The 16,365-nt window shown below is 40.7% G+C and overlaps 1 protein-coding gene and 1 long non-coding RNA gene across 4 annotated transcripts in view; one reads left to right on the forward strand and one right to left on the reverse strand.

Moving 5' to 3' along the window:
- Positions 1-16,365, reverse strand: part of MACROD2 (MACRO domain containing 2) — an 840,118-nt gene that overhangs the window by 654,821 nt on the left and 168,932 nt on the right. For all 3 annotated transcript variants that reach the window (XM_017818854.1, XM_017818853.1, XM_017818855.1), the window contains exon 4: positions 12,166-12,195. In XM_017818854.1, coding sequence (XP_017674343.1) covers positions 12,166-12,195 — 30 coding nt within the window. The remainder of the gene's footprint in view (positions 1-12,165; positions 12,196-16,365) is intronic.
- Positions 9,910-14,202, forward strand: LOC108499236. The gene is made up of 5 exons (XR_001875473.1): positions 9,910-10,235; positions 10,908-11,075; positions 11,920-12,021; positions 12,839-13,066; positions 13,230-14,202. It is a non-coding gene; the product is annotated as an uncharacterized LOC108499236 (long non-coding RNA).

Below are 16,365 nucleotides of genomic sequence, written 5' to 3' on the forward strand. Positions count from 1 at the left end.
TCCTGCTGAATCAACTCTCAAGGGAGAGAAGATAATAATATCACATATGAACTGCACAGTATTTGCTTAGTATATCCTATTTGCAGATATCATCTTATTTGAATAATCATGTGTTTGCAATCTTCCAGCTCCTGATGAAAAACTGACCTGTCATCAGAGCAAATTTGCTTCCAAACTCACATATGAGTGTTATCTGTACCTGGTGTTATTAAGAGTATCCATTTTTTTGACACTCTTTCCACTAGTTATCTCCACATAAACTTATACCTATAAGAGCTCCCATCTCAGTCCACGGTGAAAACACGGGACTTTGCTTTGCTGTAAAAAATGACTTGAAATGATTGTCTGATAAATCTGCCAATTCTTTGTCCAGCTGTCATTCCAAGGGAAAAGTTTAGAGCTGCACCTTTTGTTCCCTGGGAGGGCAGGCAGCCCTGCCTGGAGCACTAATTGCTTGTAAGCCCAGGGAAGGGGCGAAATTCCTGATATAACTGCAGCTGGGTTATATCTGGATTGAACAGAGGCCCCGTCCTTGGACAAATAATCCCTGTGGAGAAATTATTGCCCAGTCATCGAGGGTGAAGAAACACAAAGGCAGCAGTAACACCAGGGGTTTTATCCTTTTACAGCAACAATACCACCTTCATTCCTAAGAGCAGACAGGGTGAGCACCGTGGTACAGCTGGGCTGGGCCAACCATTTGAAATCAAAACTGTGATGGGAAGATAAACACAGATGATAAGCAAAACTGTAGGTAAACTTTTCCTTCCCTCGCAGCAGCTCTGGAATTGGCAGCTCTCTTTCATTTCCTCGAGTAATGAATTCATTTGGCTTGACAAATTACTGCCTGCTCAGAACACTTTCCCCTTCATCCCAGCACAAACTGGGGAAAGGACGGAGAAAGCGGCACTACCTGCATTTAGGGGCCCAGGATAGGATTGGAGATGAGAGGGATTGGTGACTAGAGCTGTGATTAGGGCATGGAATAAGAATAAAACTGGCAATGAAAGGGCACAGGCAAATTCAAACAGAGGGAATCCGGGAAGTTGGCCTAGGTCTAAAACTAAACCATTTTCCAGTGAAGAAACTGGACAGTGAGCCATGAGCAGAGAGACACTGTGACTGGCTTGACATGGAGACTAGTTTTGAGAAGTGAACACTGAGGTAAGAAGGTAGAAAGGGGACACTCAGTCCCTGCACCCCAAAACAGGGACTCCCATTCCCATCTGCCCAGCAGCACAGGAAGGAATCACTCATCTCTTCCCCTCTGCCCTTGTTTCCACACCCATCACTGCTCTCTCCACCAGCTCCCTGCTCCCTAATCACATCAAAGCAAACCTGTTTAAGACCACAGTTTGAAATTGTCTAAGTGAAAACGTCTCCCTAAAGCAAGCCCTCTTTAATATATAAATTTAGGCCAGCAGATTTCAGAATGGATGAGAATAAGGGAGCAGTAAATTGTGAAATGCAGGTGGTGGCACTGGGAACAAGTAGAGAAGAAGGTGGGAATCTCAGGATGCATTTCAGCCTGAAATGAGTTATAATGTTGTATTACATCCTGAGCTGATAGACAAGTTCTGGTTTGCAGAATCACTTGGAATTATCAGACCTGCTTTTAGAAACATAAGGATTTTCATTTCTCTAAAGAACTCAGCCCCTTGGTGCACAGCCTGGGCCTTAAAATTACAAGTCTGACCTTAATCTTCATTCTTATTCTTTTAGTGAAGATAATGTCACTGTTTTGGGAAAGACAAATAGATTACCTATGAAATCTTTAATATACTTCTGAAATCATACACCAAACTGATTAGAACCAGAACAAATACTGGTTTGCATATCAGCAAACCTGGGTGTTGCTTTGAGAGAGGAGGATGAGGTTCCAGCTGGATGTACAGTTAGAGGAACTATCATATCCATCCATACGTGCATACAGACTGTGAACCCCCAGGCAACTTTAATTTTGGCACTTCCTAACTTTAAGTGCTTGGGTTTGCACCTTAATAACATTCTTCTAACACTGTGTGTGTATAATACACTCACAGATCACTCAGCCGAGACATAATTGATTTAATCATCCCCATTTGTGAATGATTTGTGAAGCTCACACGAGTTTGTGAAGTTGCAGCCCTGCCCAATAAAAATTAAAGCAGATGCCTCTGTGAAGCCCAGAAAAACAAGCTGATAATGTAAAAGGAACAGACTGAACTGTAACAGAAGTGTGACAAAAAATATTTTGTTCTTTGCTACTGTATATGTAGCCAAAACTACAACACTACAGATCTGTCAGTCCAAATGGCAAAACTATCATTTTGAATTTTAAAAGGAAAATTAGCTTGAGAAGAAAGTTGAATTGTAAACCCCACACATTACAAGACATTTACATAAGAACAAGGAAAAAGATGTAAATTAGATGACTTTGAAAAGGAAAATACCCCAACTATTCTACACATAATCATAAGGTAGTGTTTTTAATGGGAGAATCATTGAAATTCTTCCGCTTTTACAAGAGACTAGATTTGATTGATAATAAAATTAGATATTTTCTTAATCCAGAAGACTCTCTTTATGTCATCAAAGATTTTGAAACACTTTGTTATTAATACCATACAAATTCAAATTAGAAGTAAACAGCCTTTCTCTATCTGAATGAAGGAAAGGCCAAGTGAGAACAGTGAATTGCTGTGTATTTAGAATTATTAATGGTGGTAGTCTCCAATATCACATTTTTCCTATATTCTAATTGAATCCCCATTAGTGTAAAAGTGGTTGTCCAGCAGTATCTAATTTCCAGTTGGTAGTCCTGCCATTCCCTTAGAGAATGTGCTGTATCACCAATTAAGGTCTAATTGTCAGAAAGTTGCTCTCAGTAGAGCACGCTTTCTCTTTTTCCAAATATCATCCTGTTTCTACCCATGACACTGGGACAAAAACTAAAATTCCTCTTCCTTCCAAATAGGAATTAAAATTCCTATTTGCAAAACTGACTGAGGCGTTATGAAACCCCAGCAAGTTTTGCTTTGCCTCCAGAGAACTGATTTCTGCTCTTTTCCTTGGACCTTTTGCAAAACACAGGGCTTCCTTGCCTCATTTTCCCAACTGGAAAATGGAGGGAACATTACTTCTGTGTTCACAGAGCAATTAGGTGTGTGGAGCATTTAGATTCTGGGGTAATAATGCTCATATGGATGAAGTTCATCGTGTGTTTTCTTTCATATCAGCACCATCAGCAGCAGTTCCTGGCCCTGGTCACTTCACATCTCAGGTTACTGGTCCCCCACTACAACTGCTTTTAAAAATCAAGCCTAAATTGCAGGTACAAAGTCATTCAGTCTAAATTTGATACCCTAAAAAGGGTGGGGAGGTTTTTTTATTTGCAGTCTCCCATGTGTCATTAGAATGAAAACCAGAAGCTGCATTACCCTCCAACATTATCAACTCAAAAAGATGAGCAACTGCAAAGGCAGACTTGTGAATGCAGGTTTTCCACTGGTGTCTCTTAAAAAAGCAGTTCCACCTGTGTAAGAGTTTCAGTCCTTCATTAGCAATCACCACATTTCATTTTCTGTGTAATGCCAAAAGCTCATCCCACATTACACTGACACAGGGTTCCTAGAGCCGCATGAAGACATGCACATGGGAAACCAAGGAGGACAGATCTTTCCAAGACTCACCCATCTTGCCATCTACTCTGCTGCAGATTTTCTTGGCTTTTGAAAAGCTGCATGTTATAATCTGTAAGCTTTTTGCACAGGAAAAAAGAACTTTGGAAAGATGTGATGAGCAAAGAGCGACTCGTAAATGAGTAGTGAAGCTCTGTAGAAAGAGCAGAAAATCTGAAATGGGAGGTGAGAGGTGAATGCAGACCTGATTTTATACTCCTTCATTCTGTGCAGCAAGAAGAGAGTTGTAAACTCTTTCTGTAATATCTGTAATTTCGATACTTGGGCTTTGCTTGCCTCTACAGCTTAATCCTGGGTTTTATTCAAGATTTTCTTGGAAAATGTAGTGACTAAGAAGTAATTACTTTCATTAGAAACAGAAGGAAGAAACTATTGCAAATTCTTTCCATTACAGGAGGTGGGGAATTAAGGACTATGGCAATCTCCAGTGTCTGCCCTCTGGGGTCAGTCCATCAGCAGACAGTGGTGCAGGGATCTTCCCCCTCCTCGGGGGAGCTGTGAGCGATATGCAATGTCCATATTCTCATTTTATTGGACGTGCACATTTTAAAGGAATAACCAGTAAGAATCAGCAAACAGTTGGTGCCATTTTCCCATGCCTTGCTGCTCACACCTGTATACACATTTGATGTGGAAATTAATGAACTTGGGGCCCGGAGATACTTTTAAGGAACCCTCCACTGATTAAGGTCTTTGTTTTGGTTTTAGGCAGACCGGCATGAAAGCTTCAGTAAACAGGTTGATATTCAAAAGTGCCTCTATGTCTACAAGTCAAGTACCTCCACCACTCCTTTATTTCATTTCTTCTTTTCATTTTAATACCCTCTGTAAAATCAATTAAAACAATTTTAAATGTTTTAAATTACATTTGGCATTTTCCTCCTACAGGACCTCCTTTCCTGGTTCTCCTCAGGACCAGGAAAATAGCAGTAGCTCTTAAATCTGAATAACAGCTTTAAAAACCATCACCACCCCCTGTTTGAGCCTAACAAAACATGTCTTTCCTGCAGTGCTCTCTTCATTCTTCCCTCAGAAAAGAGGCACTGTCGGGATTGTTGGGCAGGAAACTGAAACCACTTTGACAGGTGTCCCAATTTCCAGACTTTTCTTTAAGGAAACCAACCAAATGCTTAATTTTAAAAACTGTCTTCTGCAGACTGGTACACACACACACACACACACACACATATATATATATATAAAATGTCTGACTTACTCTATTCTCAGTGTAGCACAGAGCCACTTCCTGCACTGCCAGACTGTTTTCCCCTGGGAGCTGTGCCCTTCACCTTCAGCTACAGGTGGAGAGCCCCAGCAGAAGTATCTTCACATGCTTGAGCAGGTCAATGAAAAATGTGTGTTTTCTGCATGCAAGACACATGTGAGACATAAACATTTGCCCACATGTGGAAAAAGTGTTCAACATTCTTAGAGCACACGTCCAATTCCCATAACAGACTGTGAATATCAACCCATCAGGGAAGGGTTGTCATCTCCCACCCCGATTTGCAGCTCTGTCCTACAACATGAAACCAAAAGGAAACAAGAAAGAAATGCATTCCTTGCATAACCAACTGCCTTTTTACCTTGGGTTGTTATCAAGAGCACCACGACCACAAACTAAAGGTCTTGCCCAGTGTAAGAAAATCAATGCCATATTTTATGCATTTATTTGTACACACACACAGCTAAGTCTGACCTTCTGAAGAGACTGCAAGATCCAGTCACAAATATATATAGATGTAAAATGCATAACTATGAAAGTCACGTGTAGGTAGACAGCAGAAAGTGTGTATGTTCATGTTTTAGTTGTGGGTACGTAACACTGTAATTTCCTCATAACAAAATTAAACAAAACAAGGAGAGTCAGTGCCATGGTCTGTCTGAGGCAGAAAAAGACCTCACATTTAAGCGGGAGCTCAGGGTGTTGTGGACTCAGCGCTCAGTAACTGAGGAGTGAAAAATAAAACATCACTTTCTAACGCCTAATTAAGTCAACACAGCAGCAATGTTAAAAGGCTGACAGCAGCAGGGAATAAGTTTGCCTGGACAGTCTAAATTTCAGATTATTTTCCTGACCAAAACAGTCATGTTCCTGTATCACTGGCTGGAACAGGAGCATCACTTTAAAGAATTACAGACTGAACAGGTATTTACCAAAAAAAAACCCAAACTGATCACATATCTTGTATCAGTTCCTGTAAATAGCAAAACATAATTTATTTATTTTTAAAGTAACTGCTGGGAAAGTGTAATTAACAGGATACAATTAGGCAACAACTAAGAAATACTCACAATCAATCCAGAGACTTCCTGTTTATGATTATTACCTATAAGAATGTATAAAAAGACTGGAGAAAGGAAGTTGGCACCTTATATAGCCAAAGAGCAAAATATGGGCCAATTTTAACAGAAATAAAAAAAGAAACTAGAGTAGAGCACACATTTTAAATACAGCCATGGCAGTTTTTGTTAAGGGTCCTTGGAAATAAACTATGCTTATTTATTTATAGAGCTTTCATCATTATATCTCTAGATGCACTACAAAATGAGAAAACCCACTACTTTTAATTAAAGCTGAACTAAAATTCCCCTGCAATAACAGAAGGCAAAAGCAAACACAGATTGAAGAAAGAAAGAAAAAACATTTCAAGAACGACTGACCTGTAAAGAAAGACTTTGCTTGCACAGGAAGTTTGAATAAATTCTATAAAAGATGTTAAATTACAGAGCAATCTTTTTACTTTGATCTGATACAACAAAAAGCTCATGAATAACAAGATTTTGGGCTGAACCAAACACCTGGAAAGGGTTACAGTCTACCCTGAGCTACAGGGCTACCAGTGGAACTAATATTAGAGCTGTACAGAAAAAAAATACATAAATACTAACATTTTAATTGGCTGATGCACTGTCACAGTGGGGGAACTTGTGGATTCAGCCCTCTCAAACCCACTCTATTTACAGAGATGAAAAAGAACAGCATGCAAATAGTAAAAGGAGATAAAACACTTTAATAACCCTACAGAATTGCAGCAGCAATCTTCCAGCAGAAAGGGATTAATTAGCAACAAAGGCAAATGGCCATTTGCCTTAAATTATCAGTTCTTGCCATGATCATTATTTGCTTGGAAAATCTTTGTACCTCCAGAGCTATTATGTAAATACCTAAGATATGAGGGTGCTCTGTACAAAGCAACCCAAAGCTTGTGAAGGTGGTTGCAATCCCAGATGAAGCACATTTGTTCCGTGGAGCCATTTGTTGTGAGCACACCCCAATCTGACAAATGCATTTGACAGGATACAAGAACATGCCAACAGACTGGCATAAATAAAATAATACAAAATAATAATGCTTGTTTTCTTGATGAAAGAATCCTGTCAGTGCTCCTTTCCCAAACTCTTTCTTCTCCTTCTCGAGGGATGCGTTTCATGTTATGGGCACGTCATGCTCAAATTTGAACTTTGGATTTAAACCCTTCCTTCACTTGCATTTAAATTATGTAAATATCAAACCCAAGCCCTGTGAAATCCAAAACAGGGAGCATCTCGTCCCAGTTCAGGATAAAACAGGCTTGTCTTCTTCCTGTTATACATTTTGAATGGGCTAGTGCAGGGCCGGGCTGGTACTGAACGTGTTTTCCAGCAAACATTGCTACAGGGTGATCTGCAACTCCTCTCCTTCCTGCCTCCAATTTTCTCTTGTACAACTTCCACTTCTCAGTGTCACGAATATTCATTCACCAGGTAAACTGATGTCAAGTTACTATTCAGCCAGTGCAAAACTTCCTTGCTTTTTTCCCTAGAGATGTGACTACCAGAAGGTGGCTGGACATGCTGAGTCCAGTACCTAAGGCACATCTGCGAGAATAAAAACCTTATCCCAAGGGGAGGGATGTCAATATATTTGTGTCAGCTGTTCCTTCCTGACACTACCGACTGGATAATCACCTGCTTTTTGAGCTCATCAGCCTGCAATTAATTGACAAATAGACAGGGTGGCTGCAAGCAGCAGTGACTTTGCAGCAGCACCTCCCCGGCAGCTCCCCTCTATTTCTGCAGCATTAGCACAGCCAGGGTGGTTGTGCTTGTCCCACCTTTGAAGGGAAACAACTCCAGGATAGAAGGGAGTCTGTGGAAATTTCTTTCTACTGGGAGAGAACACTTTTTTTGCTGCTGTTATAAAGTAACACAGATATAAAGGCAGCAAATCCCAATTTCAAAATGGAGTCTACAGAATAATGTGCAGAGAAACCCAGTTCCCTGCTGTGACCACAAACACAAGTGAGAGCTACTTAAAACCTTGCCTACAAACCATATCTTGGCAGAGTGGAGAGGTAGGTCTGGTCTACTTTTAAGATATGATAACATACTTCTGGCTATATAGGAATTACATTTCTTTGCATGCCAGCAAAAGCTCTAGAAAAAACAGTTACACTGGCCAAAAAAAAAGAGACAAACAGAAAAACAGACAGATCTTTTGGGGCAACCAACTTAAACTGGGTCCAAACAACGCTCTCAAGAAATATAACCTGTCTTCTCTTTGAGTTTGTAAAGACAAAATCACCAGTTTCAAGTACAGAGTGGAAAAAACTACACTCGTAACAGGACACACTAAAAGATGGTGTCGCCTTCCCCAATTCCAGCATAGGCAACAAAATCTCATGAGGGGGAAAAAAATCCAAAATTAAAAATACCCTCAATATAAGGTCAAAGAAATCATGCCAATCCAGAAATCAGCATGCAACAAGACCTTGATTACAGTCAGCAAATCAAGTAAAAAATGAACCACAAGGAAAATATCATAAACGAGGTGGGGATGGTGGGATATAAAATCCTAAAAAAGACCCAGACTACCCTCAACATAAGGGAGGAGAAATCACAGCTCTTGCTCACTTTGCTTTAACAAAGTGCATAAAATCACATGCTTTCATTCCTTGACAAAACTGTAAAAGAATGTAAGGAAAAAAGATTGCCATGCAAAATAGGGCATTTCAATTTCTCGAGTCAGAACTTCATGACTTATTTTTTAAAAGGGGTCGCTTTTCCTCAAAATACCAAGTGGTTTTCCTCACTCCCTCCAAATGCAGGTTATTTTCTTTATAATTTTCACCTCTGCACTGTTGAACATAATGGGACAAATAATACATGATGCACAAATAAGTCATAACGCTCCATGCAAGTTATTAGCAGTGAAATGCTGAATATGTGATAAATCTAGACCTGAAAGTGAAATATGCCTCCTAATTAAAAATCAATTATTAAAACCAGTAAAGAATGAAAAAGAAAAAAGGCTCACTCACCAAACTCATAATGAAATCCTGGAAACTTCAGAGTTATTTGAAAAGCAGAAAGAAACCTTCAACATCTATATTTAACTAAAGACTCTACTGTGGGTTTCTCGATTTTATGATTAAACAGTTCTGTGAAAAATTGTTTCTGGTATCTTTTGTGCTTTTATCTCTTCATTCCAAATGGTCATGAACATGAACAGACAGCATTTAAATGGAGAATGCAAGAACAAACCATTACTCTGGCTCTGGGAAATCAAAGTACACGGATGCCCTGATGTGGCCCTGAGGTGACACAGGGATGATATGCCCAAAACCACCAGCCCCTGAACTTAGATCCAAGTGCAAGATGTTTACCCACAATGTTGTTCAGTGACAGATCTTTTCCAGTAGATGGTTTTAACACACACAAACTTAGACCACGGTGTGCAAATAACTATTTCCAACTGATTTATGTTCAGTTCTGAAAAGATTTCAAACATAGAACAGATCAGAAGCAGCTCAAAATCACAACACCTGTTGCACAGGCTTGGACAAGCAGAAATTTCCAGTTTTCTTTTTCTGTAAATCTAAGATATGTATTCATACCCCCAGCAGTGACAGAGAGATTAAATTAACGAGCATTACTGAAGAGATCTGAATCCCATTATTGGAGAAACTACACTGGTATTATGCATTATCATAAATATTCAGCATCTGCAATCAAAAGAAGGCTTTGGTGTTTACGTATATAATAAAGTTTTAATAATTCACTATCAATACTTCACGCAGAGTGCTGCCACCTCTCCCTTCTGGATGAAGGAAAAAATACATCCAGCATTTAAAATCCACAACCACCCAGCTGGGAATGAAAAAAATCCCTTGTACAGAGAAATGCCTGTGGCCAGTATTTTTCCAAGAGCCAGAGGCTCCGGGCTCCATCCACCTGTGGAAGGCGGGTGGGTGGCCAGGGCTGCCTCCATTTTGTGTCCCCCCTTGGCAAGCTCCAGCCTGCAGACCCCACACACACTCCCCTTCTCCGGAACATGCACCCCGTGGTGCCTGCCCAAAATCTGGAGTACTTTGGCTACAAAATTCTTAGGGGTTTTCCTCAGAAAACTTGGAAAACTCAAGTGAGCGTTCCCTGAGGACATGTCAGCCGCCCTACCCAAGGGCGGCTCATGGCACCTCCGGAGCGCCAACACAGCCCCTCAGACATCAGCAGTCACACTCTAAGCCATAAAACTGTCACATTTGGTATTCTACCTGTATCACAAGCAAGGGGGTACGTTGCTATCCTTCCACTGGAGATTACAGGGTGTGGGATTGGGGTTCTGGGCACAGAGGCTGCAGCAGATCCCCCTGTGGCCGCCCCTAGCCCGGCACAGCCAGTTCCCTGAGGGACCCACCGCCCGCCCAAAGCCAGCCTGCCACAGCAGCTTCCCAAAGGTCCTGAGGGCACTTGTGTTAAAAAGGGTGCTAAAAGCCCCAAAGGATGTCGGGGAAGGAGGAAGGATGGAGAAGCAGAGGAGAAGAGAAGCAGAACCAGCATCCTGGGCTGCCACCCAGGGGTGGGAGACCAAAGAGGGGTGGGAGACCCTGAGGGGTGGGAGACCTGAGGGGTGGGAGACCGCCCGCCCTGAGGGGTGGGAGACCAAAGAGTCCGTGGCAGGAGGGGGATGGCAGGAGTTTCAATTGCCAATATATTCCTTTCAACACATAAAATACGGGGAAAATCCCAACTTGACCTACAGCACAGGTTCATCCCAACTGCTGCAGAGGGAGAGCCACATTATCAAGTGCCACGCTGAGCAGATATCAACTTCTGAAGTACAGTCCAGCTGAATAAATACCACGGAAAGTTAATAGCCAAATCCTTTCAGCAGCAGTGCTCTGGGAACCTGATTGGAATTTGAACATTTGCATTGATTTATAATTTTTTTTTCGATGTTACCAGCTGGGAGCAAGTGCTGGAGAGGAGGTACAGGAACAGCTCTGCAGAAACAGGAACAGCTAGGGAAGGATTACCTCCGAAAGGATTATCTTTTAAACAAAGAAAAATTTGGTATACTGCAAACAACTAACTCAAATCAAAAGAAACAGATTAATCCAACAGGATTAACAGGTAAGGCTGCCCTGTACGTTAATGTCCAGACACACAGCTGAGGAACATGAAGGGTTTTATTTAGCTGGTTTTATTAAGGGTGCAGTTCTGAAGCACCTTTTCACGGTCCAAAATAAGGGCTGCCTGTTGAGATAAAACAAAAGCTTTGACAACTTATCCTGCAGCCTCCCAAGCAACAGAGATCTCCTGTCTTTTTACAGAGCCTTTTCCTTTACCCTTACATATGTAAGCTCTGATCATCCAGGCCTTTTAACTCCCGCCAGGAAGGAAGATTAGTCCTGCCTGTACCGCTCCTGCGCTGTGAAATTTCCAGAACTGAGCACTTTTGCTTCCCTCTGGGAGGCAGGGGAAGTCACAGAAAACTGAGATCAAGCTCCTCGTGGGTTTTTCTTTCCTGAATTGTTAACACTCACGTAAGCTTTTATGGCCATGGTACTACAGGGTTACAAAAAGCAAAGTAGCATCGATCTACTAAAAAAAAAAAAAACCAGCATCCATGTATTTGGAAACAATACACTCTCTATGTGATGGAGCATCCCTGCCTTACTAGCAGACATGTTGGTAGTATCTCTTACCTGCACCAAAGATTTGTATTGAAATCTATTTGAGTATTCTGGCAAACTGAATGAGGTAAGCAACCAAGTTGAAAACATAATTTATTATTTTTTAAAGCACAAAGACAAAGCCTCATTCATTTACTACAATTATTTTTACTGTGTTTTAATCATTTTTTTAAAAATTGTTTATTTAACATATATTTGAGGTTCCCCTGGGGTAAATTTAAAAATCTTAGATACTTAAAAACACAACACAAGGCAGTTCAGTTCCTTTCTGTTTCACTCAGCCTCACATACAGGTCAGCCCCCACTCTAATCCAGAGGTGAAACCGAATTCAGCAGCAGCCACAAACCTTGCCTCCTGATGATATGAAAGATTATCAGCTCTGGTGAGTTTTCCCGTCTAATAATTTTACATTTTCAACTTTTGAACTTATCACCTATTATTTCATAACCAACTAATCACTGGACACCGGTCCAGCACATATTTCACAGTTATTTAAAAGTGAATTCAGCATTAAGCCAAGACTCACCTCCTCCACCTCCAAGAAGGCTGGAATTAGCTGCAAGAAAAACAAAAGGAAAATCATTAGCATTGAACTTCCAAAATATAGATAAAACCACACCAGAAGATGTTTCACATGAGATTTCCCATTGTTTCAGTAACTTCACTACTCTTCGCTTACCCAAAAACATTTAATGCAAAAACAATCATTTATGTAAATTGCAATTGCAGTCTTTACCTTCGCAAAATCTTTGAGTGTAATAAATAAATAAAACAATAATACAACTATTAAAGCTAATGCATTGAATAGCTTATTATAACCTTGCTTTTATAACTCTAGAAACCATATTCCTTTGTGATCACCAAACGAACTAAAAAAAAAAATTATTGTAGAGAAATTTCAATAGACTTTGATGGAACTTTTGATTAGCTCTCCTTGTTTTCTGTGCCATGGGACCCTTGAGGATGAGAAACCCTGGCCCTGCTGATACAAAAGGGTGTTTTCCCATTGTAGGCAATTAAGTTGGGATTTCCCCCAGCTTGCTTAATTGCCTCTGCACTGTAACCATCCAGCTACCCAGGCCAGAACCTGATAAATCACTTATGGAAAGCAATTTTCAGAGCATGGTGATACAAGATGGTCCTTCAAATTAAGCTTGCACAACTGGAGCCAAGCCAAACATTCTCTTTTCACTGCCTAGGCAGGACCAGAAGGAAAGCCTAAGCTTCTAAACCTGCCCCTTTTGGATGTGTGGGACACAAATCCTCGTTGTTTCGGAATGCAGATAAAACACAGTATAAAAGCAAGAGCATAAGGGATGGACAGAGGTATTTCTTATTGCTTCCTGATGAGTGAAGGAGAAGTGATACCTCAAACCATGTCCTGCTCCAAGACAAGGGTAGATGGCAAGACACACAGAATAAATTAGGTAATTTCCTATATGTTATTGTATCTGTTATTTTCCTCTGCTTCCTAAATAGAAGTCCTTAAACAGCAAATTCCCTGCTGTTGGATTTTTTCCCCTCACTTTCTTAATACTTTTATTTACATAAAAATGACAGTTATCTTTGTCTTCTTCATTTGTTTTTCAGATATTCCACAAACACCCTTGACTCCACAGCCAATTTCAGCTCTACCATTTGCAGCCAGCTTTCCCTGACACTGCAGTAAAAATGTCTTCATCAGAAAGCTGGATTTTCCATCAAAGTACTACACCCAAGATCCACGATTTTTAAAAGCAACATATACCATTAATACTGTTATCTTACAGTGACTCAAAAAGTACCTCCTTATTACCCAAAATGCAATGTTCTTTACAGAAATAAATGAGCAGTTTCATATCCAGCATAGCTGACCATATCAAATCCAAGTAAACTGCAAGCCAAGTTAGTTATCCATCCTAGGACTAGTTGTTCCTACACTCACTGAGGGAATGAATCAAGACCAGGATCTAGAGAGATGTTCTTGAGCATTTTTCTGATCCAAGTCTGGTTCTAATACTCTGGAATATTAGATGGAGGAAAATGAGGGAAACCGTTTCAGAAACACAGTAATCTGGGGCCATTTTAAAAGAAATGCCTGTTTGGAGATACAGAAAGTTTGGAGCAACAGGCACAAAATGGAAAATTTTAAAAAAAGAGCAACACAATCATCCATATGTGATGGACATCTCTTGGCTCTCCTCTTTAAGGTGCTAGCACAGAACAAATATTGCCATATATAAACTGCCTTTGACAAAGATATAATGGTAGCAGCGATAAATGTGTGCAGACATATTGTAAGAAGGCCACTGAATGTCGATCTTCCTGTATTTACCTGTTCTTGCCCTCACTGAAATTCACTATTAAACAAAGAAACAAATTAAAAACAGCCCCCTGTGTTTTCACAGCAGTTTCCAAAGGCCTCCTGCAACAGGTAACATCACCTTCCCTGCAGTAACAAGTGTTTATCTGCGACAGAAATCAGCACAGCTCCTATCAGAAGAAAATAAAAGTAACAAAGTGTCATCTACTGCCACGAGCCTGCTATTCCAGCTTATTTTTTGGCACTGTAGAATACACCTACAATTACCATTCTAATTCTTGCAGGAGTCAAATTCTAGGATTTCTGTAATTATGTTTCAGAGACTCGAGACACAAAGCTAAAACCTGTTATACCTCACTGTAACCAAAGTTTCCACTGCTAAAAAAAGTTTCTTGGGATACCCAGCCAACATCCCCACTGCAAACTCTCATTCAATGGCTTCTCAGAGAATTATGTTTCTCTCATTAAGTTCTCCTGACAATGTTCATCTTTCCAATATGTTCTAAAACTTCTTAATAACATATAATATAAGTCAGCACCACACACTTCTCTATAGAAACAGCAAAAACAGTTCAAACAGATTTTTGGCTGCAATGCATCTACCCTAACTATTGAAATTGCAGCAATAATTCATAGGCACTTTTTTAAAAGAATTCTGCTTGCATAATAGAAAGGAAATCAAACCATTTTCCTATGATTCCAGGAAAGAACAAATTATATTTACAATTTCATTTCTAGAAAACGTGTCACTCAAAAAGCAAGAACTTTCAGATTTTTCAGCCTGTCCCTGAAAGGTTCAATAAAACCCACCTCTCTTTCCATCTTCGGGGAAAGCCTTGCCGTGACAGAAGTAACTTGTCACTTAGCACCTAATGAATACTGTCCCAGCCAGAGCTCCTCCAGGAGGTCAGCACAGCCTCACGGCTGCAATCACATCACATCATGTTGGAGCAAGCACGGCCTCTCCTCTCAGTCCCTCTGTGTTTATCCACAGCTGCGTTTTGTCCGTCAGTGCTCCCAAACAATCCAGCCTTGGAAAACACTTTGGAAGCAGCCCCTGCTGTAGAGGCTCAACCGTGGGTTGACTCTGAGCAACCTGGTCTAGTGGAAGGTGTCCCTGCCCACAGCAGGAGAGCTGGAACAAGATGTTCTTTAAGGTCCTTTCCAACCCAAACCATTCCATGACTCTAGGACTGTAGCCTGTAAATCCATCCCGACTAACCCCTTGCCCTTATTTCCCTATTCCAGAGCTGCACAAGATTCTGAAGTTACAGGAGACTTGGAGTGAGAGGAAAACAGGAAGACTGAATTGCTACCAAGTTACCAAGGCAAAGAACAGTAAAAGAAAGCAAACAAGAGGAGCTCCAAAGAACTGTATGGTAAAGCCTTCTTGCACCTCATTTCACTGCCCACGTCACCCTCCCAAACTGACCTGCCCAACCTTTCTAAAATTCTCTCCTTATGAACTGCGGTCCACAACAGATTCCTGGGCATTAACTCTGAAAATCCACTCACAATACAAACCTTGAACTATTATTTTACTATGCACACAGAGTGGTCAGGCAGCCAGCAGACCACGGACTGCCTTGCCAGACTGAAACAGGACACACTGACAAAACCCCAGCCAAAACAGCTCCCTTGGACATGGACCACAAGAGGCAGCAGAGGTGAGAGCTCGCCTAATTTTAAATACTTTTGCCTGCACCAGTAACATAGGCTTCAATAAAAATTAAGAATAATTAGTTATTAAAAAAAAAGCTGTATTTGGTGAATTTTAAGTAGTAGCTTCAGGATGAGAAAAATCACAGCCCCAGAGATGCTGCACGTCACCATTACTTTAAAAGGAATCCTGAATGCTGCATTTTGAGAGACAGATCTCACCCTTACAGCCTGCATCACTACAGGAAATGGAAATACATCTAGAAGTGGTAACATGGCTTTCAGCCCTGGAGTTCTGGGTTTCTCTTTAGTAGGGACATTAGAACCATTCACAGAAAAATTGTTTCTGCAAAGTTCAGGGTCCTCTCTAAGAAAAAATCCACTCTAAAAATATTCACTTAAAAAAACCCAACCTAATCACTGTCTCTAATCACTGAGTATAACGATTTAGCCCTTAACTAGGTGTTGATGGCACCAGATTCTACAAGAAATTCAGTATTTCAAATGTCTTGCCACCTCAGTGGATTAGATATTTATGTTTTTAGCAGCACCAGGGCAGCACTGCTAAAGAAACCCTATGAACGCTGGTCTGTTGTACCCAGAGAACTCAACTCTTGCTTTAAGAAACAAAATTCCTTCCAAAACAATTCTGTGGGAAGTGAAGGGAAAAAAGAAGAGAAGGAAGAGGAAGAGGAAGAGGAAGAGGAAGAGGAAGAGGAAGAGGAAGAGGAAGAGGAAGAGGAAGAGGAAGAGGAAGAGGAAGAG

The sequence above is a fragment of the Lepidothrix coronata genome, unplaced genomic scaffold (assembly GCF_001604755.1).
Source record: "Lepidothrix coronata isolate B3197 unplaced genomic scaffold, Lepidothrix_coronata-1.0 Scaffold71, whole genome shotgun sequence".
NCBI classification, from domain to species: domain Eukaryota; kingdom Metazoa; phylum Chordata; class Aves; order Passeriformes; family Pipridae; genus Lepidothrix; species Lepidothrix coronata.